This window comes from Podarcis pityusensis, assembly GCF_964106645.2.
Source record: "Podarcis pityusensis genome assembly, chromosome: 18".
NCBI lineage: Eukaryota > Metazoa > Chordata > Lepidosauria > Squamata > Lacertidae > Podarcis > Podarcis pityusensis.
Window position 1 is genome coordinate 2,896,098 of NC_138043.1, and position 23,768 is coordinate 2,919,865.

The 23,768-nt window shown below is 49.8% G+C and overlaps 1 protein-coding gene across 2 annotated transcripts; it reads left to right on the plus strand.

Moving 5' to 3' along the window:
• Nucleotides 1–7,142: 7,142 nt before the first annotated feature.
• TMEM59L (transmembrane protein 59 like) lies at nucleotides 7,143–23,768 on the plus strand. 2 transcript variants are annotated; one of them, XM_080989101.1, is made up of 8 exons: nucleotides 7,143–7,487; nucleotides 12,822–12,927; nucleotides 13,437–13,531; nucleotides 16,576–16,722; nucleotides 18,471–18,579; nucleotides 19,673–19,781; nucleotides 21,366–21,564; nucleotides 22,555–23,768. In XM_080989101.1, exons 1-8 carry the CDS (start codon nucleotides 7,230–7,232, stop codon nucleotides 22,711–22,713), a joined length of 1,182 nt encoding a protein of 393 aa, XP_080845227.1. In that variant the 5' UTR covers nucleotides 7,143–7,229; the 3' UTR covers nucleotides 22,714–23,768. The 2 variants fall into 2 exon arrangements, with proteins under 2 accessions (XP_080845227.1, XP_080845228.1); XM_080989102.1 differs by having other exon boundaries at nucleotides 7,145–7,487; nucleotides 21,447–21,564.

Below are 23,768 nucleotides of genomic sequence, written 5' to 3' on the forward strand. Positions count from 1 at the left end.
TATTTTGTGACTTTCAGAGATTCATAAGATTTCTGTTTGTTTGGTTTTGCAGAGAGTGCGTATTTCATATATTTCATATTGTTCAGTGTTCCGTATAGATTATATAAAGAGTTTATATTCATATTGCATTGTTGTGCTTGATCGTCGTGTTGCCTTGGATATTACTGATACAGTGGTACCTCGGGTTACATACGCTTCAGGTTACACACTCCGCTAACCCAGAAATAGTGCTTCAGGTTAAGAACTTTGCTTCAGGATAAGAACAGAAATCGTGCTCCGGAAGGCACGGCAGCAGCAGGAGGCCCCATTAGCTAACGTGGTGCTTCAGGTTAAGAACAGTTTCAGGTTAAGAACCGACCTCCGGAATGAATTAAGTACTTAACCCGAGGTACCACTGTACTTGCATCAGATTTAAGTTTGATGAGGCCCTCAGCTACTGAAGGTAATGGGGCCCTTTATATGCCCAGCTGCTCTTTGACAACAACAAATTGTCACTGTTTTTTGTGTGTTGAATATGTGCTATATGGCCATTTATGGACCTAATAGGTATCTCAAGCCATTTGCACATGTGGCCATGCAACCATCCATGCAGAATGTAGGCACCCTATATATAGAAAGGAGCAAACCAGGGATATTTTAGGGAGCAGGCTAACAGGCGGGGGCCCCTGACTTACATCCTAGGAGCTTACACAACACAGAACACGGTTGTTGTATGTAGGTCTTATTTTATTTGTTTTTCATCTTATATTTTGGAAATGTACATCCAGGTTTTTTCCCTTTAAATTTTTTTGGACGCCCCCAAGAGAGCGGGGCCCTAAGCTAGAGCTTGTTCAGCTTATACGTAAATCCGGTACTGAATATCAGGTGCGGCTCGGCTTTATTTCATGAAACTCATCCACCATTCAATGGCAGAAGAGAAACCGGCTTCTGAAATTCTGGGACTGTCCCTGGAAAAACAGGAGACTCGGAGGAGATGGGAGAGAACTGTTGAGTTTGGAAGGAACCATTCAAGATAATCTATTCTGCAACCCCTTGCAATACAGAAATCTTTTGCTCAAACCCACAACCTTGAGAATTAAAGAGCCTACCTGTCGCAGCTCTGTCTGAGTCTTGGGCAAGCCTAAAAAATAATTTTTTTAACTCCCAAGATCAATGGTGACGATTATTTATTAAAATCATATACCACCCCAAACCTGCTAGGTCTCAATTCACCGAATAATATGACAATATAAAAACGCAAAGTACATAAGTGATAGCTCACGCAGAAAACCATTAAAAAAATATTTTTTTAAAATTAAATTTATGAAAACGTGGAAGAACTTTGACATCACAGGCCGGGCTCCTAAATCACTCCCCACCCCCCTCCTGACTTCCTCTCCCCGCATGGCATGTCCAGCTGCTGTCAGCGCACCCGGTTCAATTAAGGTGCTCAATTAAGGTTAACGATTTTTCTGAGACAGAGGATGCCCTGTTAAAAGGGGCATGGGAGGGGGCGCCTTCAAAAGTTCCATAAGCCAGGATGGATCAGAAGAGCGGGAACATGCCAAATTTGGGGGTTTGCGGGGGACAGAGTCGAGCTCTGATTTTATCACGTTACGTTTTTCAAAATGTCCCCTCCCTTCCAGTAGAGTACTAGATAAATAGCCCAACCAGGGGTTGCCATATTCACAAAAATCCGGACAAAGTTGTTGAGCTTTTCGCACAAAGTTGATGAACTTTTCGCACAAAGTTGTTGAACTTTTCTCACAAAGTTGATGAACTTTTCGCACAAAGTTGATGAACTTTTCGCACAAAGTTGATGAACTTTTCGCACAAAGTTGTTAAGCTTTTTTTGGGAACATCTCTACACCACTCCCCACCCTGAAATATGTTTTTGGGCTTTTCTTGGATTTTTAAAGCATTTTTTTAAAAAATTGCCCTACTTGACACAAGTCCGAATTCCCTGCATCTCAGTAGGTATCAGGAATCGGTGCCTGATTTTTAAAGAAACCAGAAGCCTTTCTGTTGGAATCTTAGGTAGAGACATTCCGAAAAATATAAGAGAAATCTTTTTATATGCACCAGCGGCTGCCCATCTATCAATAGCATCTAATTGAAAAGGGGGAAAGATACCAACGCTAACAGAATGGCAAAATAAATTATTTGGCTATGTGGAAATGGCTCAGCTAACAAATAGGTTAAGAGGTAACACCAAACAAATATATAAATTCAGTGCTTTTTTTCCTTTAAAAAAAATGTTTAGGGCCACGGTCATACCTCGGGTTGAAGTAGCTTCGGGATAAGAATTTTCGGGTTGAGCGCTGCGGCGACCCAGAAGTAACGGAGCGCGTTCCTTCTGGGTTTCGCCACTCGCACATGCGCAGATGGTTAAAATGGCGTCACGCACATGCGCAGAAGCGGCGAATCGCGATCCGCGGGCGCGGGTTGCGTTCGCTTCTGGATGCGAACGGGGCTCCGGAACGGATCCCGTTCATATCCAGAGGTACCACTGTAGTCTCATTTTGACTCAAGAAAATCACCGTTTTATACAGTGGTACCTCAGGTTACAGGGACACGGGTGGCGCTGCGGGTAAAACCTCAGCGCCTAGGGCTTGCCGATCGCATGGTCGGCGGTTCGAATCCCCGCGGCGGGGTGAGCTCCCGTCTTTCGGTCCCCGCTCCTGCCCACCTAGCAGTTCGAAAGCACCCTTAAGTGCAAGTAGATAAATAGGTACCGCTTTATAGCGGGAAGGTAAACGGCGTTTCCGTACGCTGTGCTGGTGCCGGCTCGCCAGAGCAGCTTCGTCACGCTGGCCACGTGACCCAGAAGTGTCTCCGGACAGCGCTGGCCCCCGGCCTCTTAAGTGAGATGGGCGCACAACCCTAGAGTCGGACACGACTGGCCCGTACGGGCAGGGATACCTTTACCTCGGGTTACAGACGCTTCAGGTTACAGACGCTTCAGGTTACAGACACTTCAGGTTACAGACTCCGCTAACCCAGAAATAGTACCTCAGGCTAAGAACTTTGCTTCAGGGTGAGAACAGAAATCGTGCTCCGACGGCGCGGCAGCAGCAGGAGGTCCCATTAGCTAAAGTGGTGCTTCAGGTTAAGAACAGTTTCAGGTTAAGAACGGACCTCCAGAACGAATTAAGTACTTAACCCGAGGTACCACTGTAGTTCGAATCGGGGGAAATAAAGACAGTAAATGGACAAAAGGACAAGGATTGGCAAAATGTTTTGGGGTATGCGTACCCCTGGGGGGAAAAGAATTGTATAATTTCAATAAATAATTTCCCCATACACCCTAGAAACGCAATGGCACATCCAAGAATGCTCAGATGGGGAAATACGAGGCGATTGCAAAATGTCTTTGATCATGATTACAAATTAACGGCTCCCTCTTTCCTTGGGAAGCAAGTGATGGACCCAGGGATGGAGGCAGTGGGGTGGGATAGGGGGAGAAGCCCCCCCCCCGACAACAGGGTGGCCAAAAAAGTACGGGAGGCCAGCCCAGACCCCCGCCGGTTGGTGTTTTGGCAAGCCGGGCACCCGCTGAGAATTTGGAGCGGGATGCCAAGGCGCCCGCTGTTTTCTTCCCTGGTCTCGCACGGACTGTTGGCAAGCCAAACAGATGTTCGCGATCGGGGAACAGGATCCGAGCCACATTCCTTGGCCATGATGCCATGGCGTTCCCGGACGGGCCTTTCGCCACCTCGGAAGACGGATGAGGGCGGCCAAGCTGTCACCACGGGCCTGGTGAAAAATGGGGGAACCAGGCATGGTGACATCATCGCCCGGGGTGTTGAAGCGACGGGGCACCTGGCATCCGCATGACATCACTTTGTACTCTAGGAAAGCAGACCGTCTCATTTGTCAGCGCCGAAATGGTATCGAGCGTCGGAACGACTTGGCCACAATAAGGAAATTTTGCCCGTGGTACAACTATTTTCCACCTTCCCGTTTCAACTCTCCAGCTCCCTATTTGCATAACCTGTTGTTGTTGTTGTTTAGTCGTTTAGTCGTGTCCGCCTCTTCGTGACCCCCTGGACCAGAGCACACCAGGTCCTCCTGTCTTCCACTGCCTCCCGCAGTTTGGTCAAACTCATGCTGGTAGCTTCGAGAACACTGTCCCACCATCTCGTCCTCCGTCGTCCCCTTCTCCTTGTGTCCTCCATCTTTCCCAACATCAGGGTTTTTTCCAGGGAGTCTTCTCTTCTCCTGAGGTGGCCAAAGTCTTGGAGCCTCAGTTTCAGGATCTGTCCTTCCAGTGAGCACTCAGGGCTGATTTTCTTCCAAATGGAGAGGTTGGATCTTCTTGCAGTCCATGGGACTCTCAAGAGTCTCCTCCAGCACCAGAATTCAAAAGCATCCATTCTTCGGCCATCAGCCTTCTTGATGGTCCAGCTCTCACTTCCATACATCACTACTGGGAAAACTAGAGCTTTAACTATACAGACCTTTGATGGCAAGGTGATGTCTCTGCTTTTTAAGATGCTGCCTAGGTTTGTCATTGCTTTTCTGCATAACCCAGCAATTCTAAAATATAGACGCGCTTTGACTCTTGCAAGATTGAATGTCTTGCCCTCGGCTGTTCTTGAGGGACGATTCCAATAGATTCCCTGTGGAGACGGCAGTCCCGAATCGGTGGCACATGCCCTTCTGCCTTGCCCTCTTTATAAAGACTTGAGGAATGAGATTATCACCCCTCTTTTATTGTCCATTCCGGGTCGCCCAGCCACTGCCACCGTGTCCTTTCTCTGGGCAGATCAAGATGAGCAGGTGACAGCAAAGGTGGCAAGGTTTTTCGCTGGGGCAATCGGAATAAGATCCACTGTTTGACTACTGATTCAAAACCCTAACATGTATTGTATATAATTGACTTTTTATTTCTATTCTTTGTATATCGTATTGTTGTTTTATTGCTATGGCTGGTGGAAATAAAGACTGATTACTTAGAGGGGCTAAGACCATCGGAAGAGTCCTGAGGCTGGCTCAGGCCAGGCGGTTCAGTGTTCTCACCGCGGCCGAATGCCCCAAGGAGCTTAGGAATACAGATGAGGCTCCTCATCAGCACCCGGAAAGAACCAGCCAGGTTGCAAGAGCTGCAGCTAAGTGAGAGAGTCCCAATGGGTGGGCCTTTCCTCCACCCCCTAACCTATATGCAAGGTTAATAATAATAATAATAAATTTATTTATTTATACCCTGCCCATCTGGCTGGGCTTCCCCAGCCACTCTGGGCAGCTCCCAACAGAATATTAAAAGCACAACAGAACATTCAACATTAAAAACTTCCCTGAACAGGGCGGCCTTCAGATGCCTTCTAAAAGTCAGATTGTTGTTTATTTCCTTGACATCTGACGGGAGGGCGTTCCACAGGGCGGGCACCACCACCGAGAAGGCCCTCTGCAAAACTAGCATGCCTCGTCTCTTGCATTTATTTATTTTTTAAAAATAGAAATGTGTTTTCTTAAAAAGAGGAAGGTATTCTCCCTCTTGTGTGGGGCAGAAAATGGGGGGGTAACGTCCCATCCTAAGACAGACTTTTAAACCGATGCTTGAGGTTAACGCATGCATGCAGAATCTAAAAGCTTAAAAATCACTTTCCTCTCTCGGTGCCACAAAATTCTCCACCACGCATCCCCAATATGCAAAGGATGGATTTAGGATTTTAGATGCATATGTTGCGACACCCCGAGGCATGTTTGCCACCTTTCCTTGCATCCCCATCTTGCGCTGGCCATAAAACATCAGAGGTGGCGTCTAATGAATCGTTAAAATCCACATGGATTCCTATATTAAAATCGAGAACAAAGAAAGCCCCTTCTGCCTTCTGCGAGGCAGAAGCCCTGCCTCTGAGCCAATGAGTTTGCGTTCTTGTTTATTTCCAAACAGCTCTGTTGGTTAAAGCTTGCTGCCGATTGCGCAGAGGTTGCAGGTTCGATTCCCATATGGCACAGCCACATATTCCTGCATTAGAGGATAGGTAAAGGGACCCCCATCATCCCTGACCACTGGTCCTGTTAGCTAGGGATGATGGGAGTTGTAGTCCCAAAACATCTGGAGGGCCGAGTTTGCCTATGCCTGTATTAGGTCCATCAATTACCATACAGCATATATTCGACACAAAAAACAGCGTTTGTTGTTGACAAAGGACAGCTGGACATATTCCTTTAATTTGGGCGGGGGTTAGGGTTAAAAGGGTAAAGGGACCCCTGACCGTTAGGTCCAGCTGTGGCCGACTCTGGGGTTGCGGTGCTCATCTCGCTTTACTGGCTGAGGGAGCCGGCGCACAGCTCATGTGGCCAGCATGACTAAGCCACTTCTGGCACACCAGAGCAGCGCACGGAAACGCCGTTTTCCTTCTCGCCGGAGTGGTACCTATTTATCTATTTGCACTTTGACGTGCTTTCAAACTGCTAGGTGGGCAGGAGCAGGGACCGAGCAACGGGAGCTCACCCCGTCATTGCGGGGATTCGAACCGCTGACCTTCTGATCGGCAAGTCCTAGGCTCTGTGGTTTAACCCACAGCGCCACCCGTGTCCCTAATGCATTAGAGAATAATTTGCACCTAAATATTACTAAGACAAAGGAGATGGTGTTGGACTTCTGGAGGAATAAAGGGGAACCTGCCCTGTTGTATATTGGGGGGGGGGCTGTGTGGAGAGAGTCTCCTACACCTACTTCGCCCTCCCTTGAGCCCCAGCACCTATTTCCTCTTCCCTCTCGCATTCCTTTCAGCCCCGGCACCTATCTTCCCTCGAGCCCTGGCACCTATATCCTATTTCCTCAAGCCCCAGCACCTATTTCTTCCTCCCTCCCTCCCTCCCTTGAGCCCCGGCACCTATCTGCTCCTCCTTCCCTCGAGCCCCAGCACCTCTTTCCTCTTTCCTCAAGCCCCAGCATCTATTTCTTCCTCCCTCCCTCCTCCTCCCTTCCTCCCTTGAGCCCCGGCACCTATTTCCTCTTTCCTCAAGCCCCAGCACCTATTTCTTCCTCCTTTCCCTGAGCCCCGGCACCTATTTCCCACTCCCTCCCTCAAGCCCCGGCACCTCTTCCCTCCTTCCCCCCTCCTCTCTCCCAGGCTGCTCCGCTGCTCGCCCGGCGCGCCCCCGACGCTTCTCCTCCTCCTCCTCCTCCTGCGCGCGCTCCGGGCTCCCTCGGCTGCCTTCCTCCTCCTCCTCCTCCTGGTCCTCTTCTTCTTCTTCCTCGGGCCTCTCCATCTTCTCCTCCATCGCAGGCGGGCAGGATGGCCGAAGGCGCGGCGCTGCTCCTTTTCCTGCTGCTCCCGCGGGCCGGGCTGGCGGCCCTCGGCGCCGGCGCTTCTTCTCCTTCTTCATCATCATCCCCTTCTTCTTCTTCTTCTCCTTCTCCTCCTCCTCCGCCGCCTCCTTCGTCTTCTCCTCCGCCGGGAGACGGCGACCCTTTCTCGGCTCAACTGGGTGATATCTCCGCTTGCCAAGCGCGCTGCGCGCCCAGCCTCCGTGTCCAGACCCCCGGCGCCAAGGTAACCCACCCAGGGGCGCGCGGCGCAGGCTCCTACTCCGAGTAGACCCCTTGCCCCCAGAGGGGGAGACAGAGAGAGAGAGAGAGAGAGAGAGAGAGAGAGAGAGGAAAAACCCACGTTCAAGCTCGCCCCGTGGTTCCAATGGGTCTACTCGGAGTAGGGGATGGCGTTGCAGGCAAGCCATTCAGAGAAATGGCACCGCCGGACGCGCACGCCTCAAACGCGCAAGATCCGTGCACGGCTAAAAGCGAATGTTATATTTAAAAGCAGCAAAAGATTTGCTCCTTCAGCACCCGAGATGTGCGCGCGATTAAAAGCGATTCTATTTAAAAGCAGGCGTAGATTTTGCTCCTTTGAGCACCCGAAATTCGTGCGCCATTAAAAGCCATCGCACTGAAAAGCAGGGGTAGATTTGCTCCTCGAAGCAACCCAAGATTCGTACTCAGTTAAAAGCGATTATCGTATTTAAAAGCAGGAATAAATTTGGTCTTTTAGCGTCTAGGGTTTCTGCTCTTTCCAAGGTGGCCTTTTCCGCCAAGGTCTTGTTTTCGGTTCAAACGCACCCAGAAATTACCGAGGAGAATCAAAAATAATGCAGATAAATAGCCTTTGATGCCTGTCTCTGCCTGCGCCCCCCCCCGCTCCTCGTGGCCCCCTAAACTGAGAAGAATACCAGCATCCATCTTTTCCAGGCTGGAAGGAAAGAGAGACGGAAAAGGTTTAAGGGAAGAAAAAAACAGGAGGGGGAAAGCAATTTTTAAATAAAAATGAAACATGCCATTTTAAAATGATCCGTTTTGATTTGGGGGGGAGGGAGCATATCTGGTGTATTGCTTTATTTAGGTGCGAGGTGCTTTAATTTAATTTTTTTCCTGCATGTGGGATCTGCTGTCTGCAGGTACCAATCCATCACTGCCGCCTCCCGCTCGTCCTTCGGCAGAAAACCGCTTTGGATAAAGAAGCCTCGCTCTGATTTTTATTTCTGTTTGTCTATAGCCCCCCCCCCCCAGCTAAAATCCGCCCATCTCTCTTTCGCAGACACGCAACCTATACTTGTTTCCAATTTCTGTGGGGCTCTTGGCCTCTGCCTTTGGGGGCTTAAATACTCGGAGTAGACCCACTGGAACAAAAGGAGACGACTTGTGTGCCGTTCCGTTAATGGGTCCGCGCTGCGTAGGATTTAGCTGCAGACAACCCGAACTGTGCAGGGGATTTCATCTCCCAAAACATATTTTGTTCTTCTGCATTCAGTTTTTATTTGGAAGGGGGGCATAAGCCGTGTTTGCAACATACACGATTAATTTTGTGCAGTGCTGCGAAAGGAGTAGGGGATGCACCGAGAGAAGGGGACGCGATTAAAATAAGCAGGCTGATGATGCAAGCTATGCTATGATTATTTTTAAATCCTTAAATTCTTTAAGGCATTTAAAATTTCTTGGCCCATTTAAATACGGCCTCTGGTTTGGAGGTCAGTGTGGAGGATTGGTGTGTGTGTGTGTGCGCCCCTGTTTTCCTCCGCTGCTTGCTGGCAATTTCCCGATAGACTGTTCCTGGCCATGGAGGTTCTGTGCAGCCGCCCGCCTCCCTCCTTGGTGCTGATCCGGAGCCAACGGAGGGGCGTGAATTGTGTTGCTGAATCGGGTCAAAGAGGCTGCTCTCATGTCCTTCCTGTCAGTCAAATGTTCCTGGGACAATCGCAAAGGTGATGCAGCGAAAACTTTAAACTCTCCCTCTAATTCCGCAGGAAGGCAAATTAAAAATAAGAATAATATTTTTTCCCCCTCTCTGTCGGATTAATTTTAAAAACGTCCTCTTTAGGCTTGCTTTTATTTCATTTTTCTGTTTTCAAATTGAATTTTCTATTCATTAAAGAAGACTTCGGCCCGTTTCCCAACCTGCTGTCGAAAGGCATCTATTTATCTGTTTCGTAAGATCTTTGCACCGCTGGATTGTAAAAAGGAAGGCAAACGGGAAAAACCTCAGGGCAGTTTGCAAAAAAACCCCCCAAAAACCTCAAAGTTAGTGCAGAGATGGACAGTACGCTTAGGTTAACAAGGAAGGGTAGATTTGGGTTGAACATTAAGGATCCCTGACCATTAGGTCCAGTCGTGATCGACTCTGGGGTTGTGTGCTCATCTCGCTTTACTGGCCGAGGGAGCCAGCGTACAGCTTCTGGGTCATGTGGCCAGCAAGACTAAGCCGCTTCTGGTGAACTAGAGCAGCGCACGGAAACGCCGTTTACCTTCCCACCGGAGCGGTACCTACCGTATTTTTCGCTCTATAACACGCACCAGACCATAACACGCACGTAGTTTTTAGAGGAGGAAAAGAAGAAAAAAATTATTCTAAACGAAACAGCGGATGTATGATTTTTGTGGTTCATGCTGTGGCCACAGACATGTGATCCGACAGCGAGTTTGGAGTAGCCCAATGCAAAAATCCTGAGGATCCATGTGGATCCATGCTTTGTAACCACGTTTTAAGTGGGGAGGGAAGGAAAAGCACTCAAGGGACAAGGAGCACGCATGGGGTGTGTGGAGAAGGATGCTGCTAATAATGCTATTTAGCGAGCTGAGTGGGGAGGAGAGAGGGACGGAGAGCCTGCTTGCTTTAAAGGAACCAACCAGACAGGAGCCGCTTACACTCGTGTAAGCGGCTCCTCTCCTCTCCTGCTTTGCTCCTTTAAAGAAGCAGGCTCTCTGTCCCTCTCTCCTCCCCACTCAGCGGCTCTTCTCCCGCTTTGCTGTTTCAAAGCGAGCCACGGAGGAGGGAAGGAAGGGGAACCATGGATCCTCTGCTCACGACTGCAGCAGATCCCCCCCGCCATCCATAGGCATTCCCTCCATAACACGCACAGACATTTCCCCTTACTTTCTAGGAGGGAAAAAGTGAATGTTATGGTGCAAAAAATACGGTATTTATCTACTTGCACTTTGACGTGCTTTCGAACTGCTAGGTTGGCAGGAGCAGGGACCGAGCAACAGGAGCTCACCCCGTCATTTCGGGGATTCGAACTGTCGACCTTCTGATTGGTAAGTCCTAGGCTCTGTGGTTTAACCCACAGCGCCACCCGCGTCCCTAGGTTGAACATTAGGTGAGAGCAATTTGACAAGCGAGACATTAACCAGGAGGGGTACCTGAGTTTTTGTATCTCAGGGTTGCCTGCATTAAGCGATGTGCATGGATATAAAATATATATATTTTTATTTACTTGTGTTATTTATATGCAAGCATTTGGCGCTGTGAGTTAAACCACAGAGCCTAGGACTTGCCGATCAGAAGGTCGGCGGTTCGAATCCCCGCAATGACGGGGTGAGCTCCCGTTGCTCGGTCCCAGCTCCTGCCAACCCAGCAGTTCGAAAGCACGTCAAAGTGCAAGTAGATAAATAGGTACCGCTCTGGCGGGAAGGTAAACGGCTTTTCCATGCACTGCTCTGGTTCGCCAGAAGCGGCTTAGTCCTGCTGGCCACATGACCCGGAAGCTGTATGCCGGCTCCCTCGGCCAGTAAAGCGAGATGAGCGCCACAACCCCAGAGTCGGTCACGACTGGACCTAACGGTAAGATTTACCTTAAATCTGTCCCTATTGAAATAAATTAAATAAATTGTCCAGTTGCACCTTAGAGACTAACTAAGTTTGTTCTGGGTATATAAGCTTTCGTGTGCATGGACCCTTCTTCAGATACCCTGAAACAGAAGTCACCAGACCCTGATAGATAGATAGATAGATAGATAGATAGATAGATAGATAGATAAAATGTAACGAAATCTACAATAAAAAAAGGAATATACAACGGGATAGACAGGGAGTCCAAAGTGTTGGTACATATATGATTTTGGAATAGTTTTTTGTCCTTGTTTCTTTTCTTTAGGTATATAAACTTTGTATACATGCTGAAAAAATTATATTATAATAAGCCTTGACATGTAATATGATAATGTTAACCGATGTAACTTAAGAACGTTAATAAATAAATAAAACTCTCATATAAAGCTCGAGTCGTGCTCAGGACAAAACGAGCTTGCTCCCTCTTCTCTGTGACAGCCCTTCAGATATTTGGAATATGGCCCTCCTATCTCCTCTTCTCCAGGTTAAACATACCCCGCTCCTTCAACCGTTCCTCATCAGGCTCAGTTTCCAGACCCTTTGACCATCTTGGTCGCCCCAAGAATATCCTTGTCGATACCCTTCTTAAACTGTGCTTCCCAGAACACAGGACTCCCAAGTTGGTTCTGACCCAGCCAGAACAGATTACCCGACCGGGACACTAGATTTTCTGCGGCGTTTTCCAACTTTTAAACATTGGCTGAAAACTTTTCCAACCAGGCGATTAAAACAGTTCCTTCCAAAACGGTTCATCACCGCCCATTTTTCAACGAATGGTTTTTATTGCCCTTAGCAGCAAACATATACACAAGAGAGACAGGGGCCTGCAAATATTTCCTTTGATAAATATTTTAAATATATATCTCAGCCACCCACCCGTACAACGCCCCTTGAAGGTAGGCACATATCTTGTCAGGCTTTCCCCTGTATTCTAGGCTCGGGGTGGCGGGTCTGAACTCACATCTCCCCGTTCAAAACTACCTTTTTTGTTTTCCTGCTCTCCACCTGCATAGCCCTAAACCTCTGGCTCCCATCCTTTGGTCACACCTAGACGTGACCAAGAGACCGAACGTTGGGATTGGGTTTTGTATAGGGTGAAATCGAAGGAAACGGGACCGGGAGGGAACTATGATTCTGTGACAGCGGTGGGACATTGTTGTTGTTGTTGTTGAGTTGTTTAGTCGTGTCCGCCTCTTCGTGACCCCCTGGACCAGAGCACGCCAGGCACTCCTGTCTTCCACTGCCTCCCGCAGTTTGGTCAAACTCATGCTGGTAGCTTCGAGAACACTGTCCCACCATCTCGTCCTCTGTCGTCCCCTTCTCCTTGTGCCCTCCATCTTTCCCAACATCAGGGTCTTTTCCAGGGAGTCTTCTCTTCTCATGAGGTGGCCAAAGTCTTGGAGCCTCAGCTTCAGGATCTGTCCTTCCAGTGAGCACTCAGGGCTGATTTCCTTCAGAATGGAGAGGTTGGATCTTCTTGCAGTCCATGGGACTCTCAAGAGTCTCCTCCAGCAGCAGAATTCAAAAGCATCCATTCTTCGGCGATCAGCCTTCTTTATGGTCCAGCTCTCGCTTCCATACATCACTACTGGGAAAGCTTTTACTATACGGACCTTTGTCAGCAAGGAGATGTCTCTGCTTTTTAAGATCCTGTCATTGTGCGGGACATGCACAATGCTTTAATTTCTCTCTCCTCTCTTCCCTCCCCCCCATAATATTTTTTTCCAGGATGCCGTCCTCAACGCCTGCTACCGGGGCTGCCGGCTGTTTTCCATCTGTCATTTTGTGGACGCCACGGCCGACCTGAACGCAACGAGAGTCGAGTGCGAATCGGGTGAGCCCGTGCCCCTCCTCCTTACAAACAAAGCCCCCCCCCCCATCTCCAAACCTTGCTCGGTTACATTATCCAGAACTTCCTTTCCACTTAAACGGCTGTCATCTCCACACCGCCTATATTCTGCAACCGATTCCCACAGACAGCCGAGCGGAGGGGAAGGATAATGGAAAATTGCAGGTGGGGACAGGCACGAAACAAGGGGGGGAGCCCTCCCCTCGTAGGATGTGATTAACTCTGCAATAGACTCTGTCTTTTTGAAGGCAGTAAAGTCTTTCGGTCGGGAGGTAGCAAAACCAGAGCAGGGACTCGTTCAGGGAGTTGACACGTACCCTCCTTTCGGAGGCAGGTTGTTCTCGCTGGGAGATTCCCCCCAAACTCGCAGCCAAGTGCAGAGATGCGACAGTGCGCCTCGCCCCATCGGAAAGAGCGCAGACTCACGCAGAGACGCGGCGGGTAACCTCTCTTTCCCCCCAATCTCTTCCTCCCCACCCCCCTCGACAATTCAGCCTGTATGGAAGCTTACGCTGGTGGCGATGAACAGTTTGGCTGTACGACGGGATGCAGAACTCAGCTGCCGGAGACAGACAGCCGGGGAGAGAAGGTAATTTGTCTCCTAAACCAGTGCTGGATTTACGTATAAACTAAACAAGCTTAGTTTGGGGGCCCCACTATCTTGGGGGCCCCCAAAAAATTAAAGGGGGAAAAACTGGATGTGCATTTCCAAAATATAAGATAAAAAACAAAATAAAACCTACATACAGCAACAGTGTTTTGAGTTGTGTAGGCTCCTATGGTGTAAGTCAGTGGTGTTTGGGGACTACAATTCCCATCACCCCTGACCACTGGTCCTGTTAGCTAGGGATGATGGGAGTTGTAGTCCCAAAACAGCTGGCGGGCCAAGTTTGGCCATCACGGATGTAAGTCATGGGCCCCACCTGCTCCCTAAAATACAGTGGTGCCTCGCAAGACGAAATTAATTCGTTCCGCGAGTTTTTTCGTCTTGCGGTTTTTTTCATCTTGCGAAGCACGGTGTCGGAAAAGTTTTGGAAAAGCTTCAAAAATCACCAAAGTCTTCAAAAACCTCAAAAAAGGCTACCACACCGCGTGCTATGAGTTGCTCCTCGAAGTCAAGTCGCAACTATATTAACGGTTTTAAGAAAAAGGAAACAAACTTGCAAGACGTTTCCGTCTTGTGAAGCAAGCCCATAGGGAAAATCGTCGTGCGAAGCAACTCAAAAAACCAAAAACCCTTTCATTTTGCGAGTTTTCCGTCTTGCGAGGCATTCGTCTTGCGAGGTACCACTGTATCCCTGGTTTGCTCCTTTCTATATATAGGGTGCCTACATTCTGCATGGACTGGTTACATGGCCACATGGGCAAATGGCTTGAGATACCTATTAGGTCCATAAATTGCCATATGGCATATATTCAACACAAAAAACAGCGACAATTTGTTGTTGGCAAAGGACAGCTGGACATATAAAGGGCCCCGATACCTTCAGGAGCTGAGGGCCTCATCAAACCTAAGCCAAGTCCTAAGCCTTTTTCTAACGGCGAATGTGCAGAGACCCTGGATAATTTGCAGATAAATTGTAAACACATAAGAACATCGGCAGGATTATTGCAACTGCTATTGCAGTTTTATAGGAGTATATATTTAAAGCAGATGAATAAATGAGCAAATTAAGTTAATTGGGACACGCAGAAGATGTTAAAAATAAGGAACCGCAGAAAGAGGGGGGAAGGAAGTCAAGTTTCGAAATGTTGAAATGATTTCAAAATCGGTGAAATGTATAAATTTGAAAAGCATAAATAAACTTAAAACAAATAAATAAATTAAACCGCAAACAAGCCTAAAAGGGGTGCTGGAATCCCAAACCTCTCTCTTCGAAAGCACGGCATCCAGATTACTACTAAACTGGCAAATGTGTGGGTTTGGCGTCGAAATCTCAGCCTAGAGGAATGGAGTCGCTGCTTTTGCCAGTTTTGTGAGACCGATCAAAGTGTCAGGGGGGGAAAATATATGTGTGTTGGGGGATTAGAGAGCCATTCTTTAGTCTTAAAAACAGCTTAGGAGGCTGGTTCCTGCAGACATTTCCTCCAAAGCCAAGCCGTGGGCAGGGAACATCCTGTTTCCCAAACAACTCCTGCCACCTGTCGCTGCGGGCAGAGTGTACGTCTGCAAATGTGTGTCAGCGCAGGCTTTTGGATCGCAACGTGGGCTGCAGGGATTGCCTTTCTGAATCCTGACAAGACAGAAGGACTGTTTTGGGGGGACAGAGGGCAGGCAGGTGTGGGGGACTCCCTGGTCCTGAATGGGGTCACTGTGCCCCCGAAGGACCAGGTGCGCAGCCTGGGAGTCATTTTGGACTCACGGCTGTCCATGGAGGCGCAGGTCAGTTCTGTGTCCAGGGCAGCTCCATCTGGTACGCAGGATGAGACCCTCCCTGCCCACAGACTGTCTCACCAGAGTGGTGCATGCTCTGGTTATCTCTCGCTTGGACTACTGCCATGCGCTCTACGTGGGGCTACCTTTGAAGGTGACCCGGAAACTACAACTAATCCAGAATGCGGCAGCCGGACTGGGGACTGGGGATAACACCGGTCCTGAAAGACCTTCATTGGCTCCCAGGACATTTCCGAGCACAATTCAAAGTGTTGGTGCTGACTTTTCAAGCCCTAAACGGCCCAAGTATACCTGAAGGAGCGTCTCCACCTCCATCGTTCTGCCCGGACACTGAGGTCCAGCTCCGAGGGCCTTCTGGCGGTTCCCTCCCTGCGAGAAGCGAGGTTGCAGGAAACCAGGCAGAGGGCCTTCTCAGTGGTGGCGCCCCCCCTGTGGAACGCCCTCCCGTCAGATGTCAAGGAAATAAGCAACTATCTGACTTTTAGAAGACATCTGAAGGCAGCCCTGTTTAGGGAAGCTTTTAGTGTTTGATGTTCTGTTGTGCTTTTAATAGTCTGGTGGGAGCTATCCAGAGTGGCTGGGGAAGCCCAGCCAGGTGTGCAGGGTATAAATAAAATTATTATTGTTGTTATTATTATTATTATTAACCTTGCAGATAGGTGAGGGGGTTGAGGACAGGCCCACCCATTAGGACCCTCTCACTTAGTTGTAGTTCTTGCAACCCGGCTGGTTCTTTCGCGGTGAGGACACTGATGGTCTTAACGCCTATACAGTGGTGCCCCGCAAGACGGAAAACCCGCTAGACGAAAGGGTTTTCCGTTTTTGAGTTGCTTCGCAGGATGAATTTCCCTATGGGCTTGCTTCGCAAGACGAAAATGTCTTGCGAGTCTTGAGATTTTTTTTTCGCCCCCCCCCCTTTATCTAAGCCGCTAATAGCCTTTTAGCAGCTAATCCGCTAATCCGATAAGCCTTTAATAGCCGCTAAACCGCTAATAGCGCTAATCCGTTAAGCCGCTAATAGGGTTGCTTCGCAAGACGAAAAGACCGCTAGACGAAGACACTCGCAGAACGGATTAATTTCGTCTTGCGAGGCACCACTGTAACTGAATGAATAAATCAGTCTTATTTCCCCATATACTTGGTCTGGATACGACATCATCCCCTCCACACACCTGTAAGAAACCGACCTTTCAGGGTTTGGGGAGTTTTCAGATTGGCTCACACCTATCTTCGCACAGGTGCTGGACCCAAAACCCGCCTCGTTCTCCGTCTTTGACCTCGTCTCCAGCTTCTGCAACGATATTGTCAGTTCAGCACAGAGTTTTATTTCCTCCACGTGGACCTTCTACCTTCAGGCGGACGACGGGAAAGTCGTCGTTTTCCAGGTGGGTGCTGCTGGCAGGGTTGGGGAGCGGGTGGCAAAACCAGGGAGCGGTGGGTGGGGGGAGACTCGAACAAAACAGAGGAAGGGTGCTTTATTATTATTATTAATATTTTACACACAAGTGATGTTGTTGTTGTTGTTTAGTCATGCCCGCCTCTTCGTGACCCCCTGGACCAGAGCATGCCAGGCACTCCTGTCTTCCACTGCCTCCCGCAGTTTGGTCAAATTCATATTTGAGAACACTGTCCCGCCATCTTGTCCTCCGTCGTCCCCTTCTACTTGTGCCCTCCATCTTCCCCAACATCAGGGTCATTTCCAGGGAGTCTTCTCTTCTCATGAGGTGGCCAAAGTCTTGGAGCCTCAGCTTCAGGATCTGTCCTTCCAGTGAGCGCTCAGGGCTGATTTCCTTCCGAATGGAGAGGTTGGATCTTCTTGCAGTCCATGGGACTCTCAAGAGTCTCCTCCAGCACCAGAATTCAAAAGCATCCATTCTTCGGCAATCAGCCTTCTTTCTGGTCCAGCTCTCACTTCTATACATCACTACTGGAAAACCAGAGCTTGAATAATACGGACCTTTGTCGGCAAGGAGATGTCTCTGCTTTTTAAGATGTTGTCTAGGTTTGTCATTGCTCTTCTCCCAAGATTATCGCAAAGTGATAATCATGCAACAATAAGAATTAAAATGGGCACCCGGCACCCGCGAGAGCATTCCGTTGTAACTATCTAACCTCCCGAGATTTCAACACCTTTTGCGATGGTTTGACCCCTTTTCCATTTTAACAGTACGAATTCTACAGACACCTTCCGTATCTCCTCATAAAATCATTTCTCCTGGAGTAAATATACGAACTATTTGCAAAGCGATTGTAATGGACAGATTAAGCTAGTAGGACTGCAAGAAGTTCTGTAAGGATATTTGAAACATTGCAAGAAAGACTATGAGGAGAATTATTACTTAATGATAATGAAGAGCAACAGAGATTAAGAAACGCAGAATAAAGAACAGAAAATCATCAGAGGTGTTGACAGAAGTCTAAAATATTGTATAAGATAAGAAGTTATATGATTGTTGGAAATGATATGTTAAAAAAACTAATATATATAGATATATATAATTTCTCCTGCGTATTCCCTGCCTTAGGAGGCTGTGAGGGAACTGCCATCAGTGCCAGAGGGAGAGAGCAAAATCCAAGGGGATTCCGGAGAGCGTCTCGGGAGTGGGAGAGGCAGCCCATCTTCTGGGGAAGAGAATCAGCGTAGCACCAGTGGAGAAGGGGGGCAGATGGGGGAAGCGGCGAGGCAGTCCCATGACTCCTTGCCGGGGACCAGTGGGGAGAGTAGGGGTCCTCCGTTGCCCATGCCCTCCTTGCGCAGAAGGCTTTCGCGCAGAGAGAGTAGGAGGAGACTAGGCGTCAAAGAGCTTCTTTGCTGGAAGAAGTTTAAGAAACGCTCACTAACGGATTCTGCCAGCGATTGAGACAGCCACGGGTGAGTGGCTGTCCGGACAGAAAAAGTTCACTCAGGCAACCCAGCCAGGTGTTTGCACCGGCTTACGCACGAGCAACCCCTAGAACCATTACAGAGGCAAACCGCAATATACGGGAAACACGTTCTGCAGAAGCGATCCCTGTGCATTTCAAAGGTTTCATATGTAACCAGATTCCCTCATTGCAAGGGATTGGACTAGATGCCTCTAGGGGCCCCAGCCGATTCTGCGATTCTAAAGACTGTCCTTCTTTTTGTCCTCAGTCTCAGCCAGAGATCGAGTATCCGGTTCCAGAGGTCCAGGCGCCCAAATCGGAGGTTATGGAGAAGGCGTGGGCGCCATCCACCTCCAACACTTTGAAGCCCCACACAGGTAAGAGAGTATTGAATTTGCTAGTATTATTATTATCAATCGCCTCTCCTGGTCTGCCCCGCAGAGGACCTTAAGGTCCATGGATAATCATAGTTTAGAGGTCCCGGGCCCTAAGGAAGTCAGACTATCCTCCACCAGGAACAGGGCCTTCTCAGTGGTGGCTCCGACCTGGTGGAATGCTCTGTCCCATGAGACCAGGGCCCTGCAGGATTTAACCTCCTTCCGCAGGGCCTGTAAGACAGAACTATTCCGCCTGGCTTTCAATTTGAACTTAGCCTCATCTTTTATTTCCCTTCCTTCCCTCCTCTTCCCCTTTTTATGAAGATTCCCCGCTCTGGGATCCCACAGCTAATTCTCCCCTGGCCTCCACCCTGGCCCAAATTGGACTAACTTAGCCAGCTAGCCCTGGTGATCATCTAATGTCTGTTGGATGGATTTCCCCCCTGAATTGATTTTTGAATTCTGAATTTGTTGTTATTCACGTTTTATATCGTATTTCATGCTGTTTTTTGTTGCATTAAGTGTTTTAAATTTGTTGTTGGCTGCCCTGAGCCTGGTTTTTTGAACCGGGAAGTGCGGGGTATAAATAAAAACTTATTTATTTGTTATTATTTAATCGCCTGCCCTTCAAGCCAAGGTCCCAGGGCAGGATGCAACCCTTAAAAGGCAAAACGGAAAGCAGTTTTAAACAACTCACGATCACAGAATATGGCACGTGCGGAAAAGACACATCTCATGTGTCGGAAGGCCACAGAGGTGCATCTTTTGCATTCGCCATAAGTTGCGCTCGATGCACCTCTGTGGAGAGGGGTCTCCGCAGTTTAGGGGTCGAAGTGATTTATTGCATGGCGATTTGCACCAGCTGGAGCCTTCGTATGACGGCAAGCCTGCTTGGAAACGATTTTTAACATCCTTGCAAAACCCAGGACGCCGGGGGAATTTGGGAACGCCGCAAAACCGCTCCTGGATTTATTGCAAACTTTCCCTCTCCCGGCTGGTGTCGGCGGTTTGCATTATTTCCCCGGTCCTCCACTTATGGGTCTCTTTTTCTGCCCCCTATTTCCCTCCCCGCACGCTTTCTTTGCCCCTTCAGGCCTTCGGGAGAAACCCCCCGTGGAGGAGCCGAAAGCCAGAGCGAAATCGTCGCCCCCGGCAGAGACCCAGGCGCCCCCAGAACACGACTTTCTGGGCTGCATGTCCAAGTAAAGAAGTGGGGAGGGAGAGGCAATATTTGGGGTACAGGGAGAGGAATGGGGGGTGGGATTGAGGATAAATGTGCAGACAGAGGCTGTCATGGGTCCAGGATACGTCGGGGGGGGGGAAGGACGCCAATATCCGCTTTATTTTCGTATTTATTTGATTTTTTGTTTGGAAAGTCAGGTTCCTAGACCTCATGGAGCCAAAGTTATGCTCAGAGTCTGTGGTTGGTGCCTGAAGTTCTGCAAAGCGGTTGGGCAAAAAGGAGGTGTGGGGGGGGGGAAACCTTCCCATCTTTGCCCCCCCACATTATCACCACCAGCAAACAACATAAACAAACCATAGGCACTAACTAACAACATAATCCTTTGACATTACACGTACTTTAACTCCCAACTCGCCTCATTGTGCTTTTTGCCAGCTCCTGCCAACCTAGCAGTTCGAAAGCACGTCAAAGTGCAAGTAGATAAATAGGTACCACTCCGGCAGGAAGGTAAACGGCGTTTCCGTGCACTGCTCTGGTTCGCCAGAAGCGGCTTAGTCCTGCTGGCCACATGACCTGGAAGCTGTACGCCGGCTCCCTCGGCCAATAAAGCGAGATGAGCGCCGCAACCCCAGAGTCGGCCACAACTGGACCTATGGATCAGGGGTCCCTTTACCTTTAGGGATGCGGGTGGCGCTGTGGGTTAAACCCCAGAGCCTAGGACTTGCCGATCAGAAGGTCGGTGGTTCGAATCCCCGCAATGATGGGGTGAGCTCCCGTTGCTCCGTCCCTGCTCCTGCCCACCTAGCAGTTCGAAAGCATGTCAAAGTGCAAGTAGATAAATAGGTACCACTCCAGCGGGAAGGTAAACGGCGTTTCCGTGCGCTGCTCTGGTTCGCCAGAAGCGGCTTAGTCCTGCTGGCCACATGACCCGGAAGCTGTACGCCGGCTCCCTCGGCCAGTAAAGCGAGATGAGCGCCGCAACCCCAGAGTCGGTCATGACTGGACCTAATGGTCAGGGGTCCCTTTACCTTTACCTTTATCCTATACGCACTTATTATTATTATTCTTTCCTGCTACTGGTCAAAAGAAATTTTCATTGTTATAATTTCCTTACACTTCTAAATCTGTCAGGAGCATTGCACGGCCGCAATACTTTTTAAGATATTCTTTGAATATTATCCAATCTTTACTAACTTTCTGGTTTGATTTCCCTCTTATTCTCCCAGTCGTTTTTGCAAGTTCTAAATATTCGCTTGCCAATCATTTTGTTCTTTTTTGTGGGAATTCTATCGCCTTCCCAATTTCCAGCTTTTAAAATCCTAGCCGCTGTGGTTGCCTACACGAAAAGGGTTCTTTTTCCGTATTTCATTGGAAATTGTATTGTAAGCAAACCTTTGAGGGGCGGGGCCAGAGGCGAGGAGGCAGGGCCAGCTGGGAAAGTGGGCGGGGTGCAGATGGCGGAGGGGCGGAGCTCCCACGGAAGGGATACTCACCTGGCCAGACTCACCTGTTCCCCTCTTCCACGTTGTTGACGGTCCTTTCCCCCCACCCTTTCCCCACCCGCCGCCGGCCCCCCCTCTCCGTTTCCCTCTCCCCCCATCAGCCAGTTCGAAGCGTCCGCCCCCTCCATGGCCGGCCATAATCTCGTCGTCTCTCTCTGGTGGGGGGCCTCTGGGTGTTACAGACGTTCGGGGCTTCCACGATGGATCTTGGCCGCTTGTCTCTTCCTTTCCATCATGGTGATGTTGTGGCTCAGTTGCGCGAGCTTGGTGACCGCTCCCGATCAGCACGTCAAGACGCAGGTATGGCTTGGGGCCACAGCCCCACGATGCATCCATACTCTTCCCTAGGCAGTCACAGCTGTCCATGGAGGCACAGGTCAATTCTGTGTCCAGGGCAGCTCCATCTGGTACGCAGGATGAGACCCTCCCTGCCCGCAGACTGTCTCGCCAGAGTGGTGCATGCTCTGGTTATCTCCCGCTTGGACTACTGCCATGCGCTCTCCGTGGGGCTGCCTTTGAAGGTGACCCGGAAACTGCAATTAATCCAGAATGCGGCAGCTAGACTGGGGACTGGGAGCGGCCGCCGGGACCACATAACACCGGTTCTGAGAGATCTGCATTGGCTCCCATTACATTTCCGAGCACAATTCAAAGTGTTGGTGCTGACCTTGAAAGCCCTAAACGGCCTCAGCCCAGTATACGTAAAGGAGCCTCTCCAACCCCATTGTTCAGCCCGGACACCTGGGTCCAGCTCCAAGGGCCTTCTGACGGTCCACTCCCTGCGAGATGAGAGGTTGTGCAGGGAGCCAGGCAGAGGTCGCACAGCCTGGGAGTCATTTTGGACTCACAGCTGTCCATGGAGGTGCAGGTCAATTCTGTGTCCAGGGCAGCTCCATCTGGTACGCAGGATGAGACCCTCCCTGCCCGCAGACTGTCTCGCCAGAGTGGTGCATGCTCTGGTTATCTCCCGCTTGGACTACTGCCATGTGCTCTCCGTGGGGCTGCCTTTGAAGGTGACCCGGAAACTGCAATTAATCCAGAATGCGGCAGCTAGACTGGGGACTGGGAGTGGCCGCCGAGACCACATAACACCGGTTCTGAGAGATCTGCATTGGCTCCCATTACGTTTCCGAGCACAATTCAAAGTGTTGGGGCTGACCTTGAAAGCCCTAAATGGCCCAGTATACCTGAAGGAGCATCTCCACCCCCATCGTTCTGCCCCGTGGCGTTAGCAAAATATTCTTTCGAAGGAAAATAAACGGGCAAATCTTCTTCTTTCTTTCCTCACAGCCCCTGAGTATCAACGGAGACAAGGAATTCCTGGAAGACCTGGATAGCTCCCTCCCATATTCCCTCCGGCCCGTAATCGCCGTCGCCATCTGCCCGGCGGAGAACGAGGAAGCGGCGCTCCTGCCCGTCAAAGTGGATTTAGACAAGACCGCCCTCTAAGGACGCCCCCTGCCCCTTATCCCACCTTGAACCCCTCCACCACCAACCTCCCTTTGTACCCCCTCCAACACCCCAGATTTCCTCTTGTTATCCATCAAGCCCCTCGCCGCAACACCACCCTTTCCGACATCACCTGCTGTCTCGCCCAGGTTTCTTGAACTCGGTACCTTACTGGCAGAGGTGAAGGCAGGGCCTCATATTTTTTAGCAGTGACGTCTTGCGGGTTGGGAAGGGGCAGGTGGTCGTGGTTTCCGAAACCACAATTTGAAACCAACTCGCCGTTCTCTGGGTAAAGGCTGCAGAAGGGTAGGCAGAGTTCGGCCTGCTCCGGTCCCGTGTTCAAATCAACGTGTCTCTGATTAGGGCTGGCATAGCGGGCAGGCACACACCCACCTGCCTGGAACGATGCCAAACTTGACAGGCGATTCGGCTCAGTATTAAGGCAGCGTTCCTGCTTGAATTCGGAACGAAAGAGGACAAGAACCTCGCTTCGCTTCTGAGCTCAGCGACTCAGAGTCCGGGAGGTCCCGAGTTCAGGTCCCGACATCTCCCAACAAGGCCTGGGTGCGAACATCCCCTTCATACCATTCGGAACCTGTGTCGTTTTTGGTGGTGCCCGGTTTTTGTTCCGTTTTGCACTGATGTCCGCCGGGGGGGTGTCCCCATCTCCTACGCCCCTCCCGGCACGCAACTCGTGACCCCCTGGCACTTAAGGGGGGGCACACGTCAGCTTTGATCGCTTGTACATTTCGCCTAACGCTCGTTTCTCTTGTACAGAGGTTTAACTTATTTCCCACCTCCTTCAATCTCTTTCTCCCGCCCTCGTCAGGTGGCCCTTGCCGTCCGTAACTTCTGAAGCGATGAGACTCTTTAAAAAACGCGTCCCCAAATATCAGGTGTGGAAGGCAGTCAGCCAGGGGGCGGATATATAGTTTTGGGTCGTTTTGCTATCAGTATCCATCCCAGCTTCCGCAACGGGTTCACCCTATGTGTAAAAAAAGCTGAGCCACCATTTGTACAATCTTCTCAACTGAATAAAGCTGTTTTTCCCCAAA

Bases quoted from the DNA above. Each gene is read 5' to 3' on its own strand.
- TMEM59L (XM_080989101.1), top strand. From the start codon at position 7,230: ATGGCCGAAGGCGCGGCGCTGCTCCTTTTCCTGCTGCTCCCGCGGGCC. The intron at 7,488-12,821 runs GTAACCCACCCA...ATTTTTTTCCAG, and splicing joins TCCAGACCCCCGGCGCCAAG to GATGCCGTCCTCAACGCCTG. The intron at 19,782-21,365 runs GTAAAGAAGTGG...TCCCCCCATCAG, and splicing joins TTTCTGGGCTGCATGTCCAA to CCAGTTCGAAGCGTCCGCCC.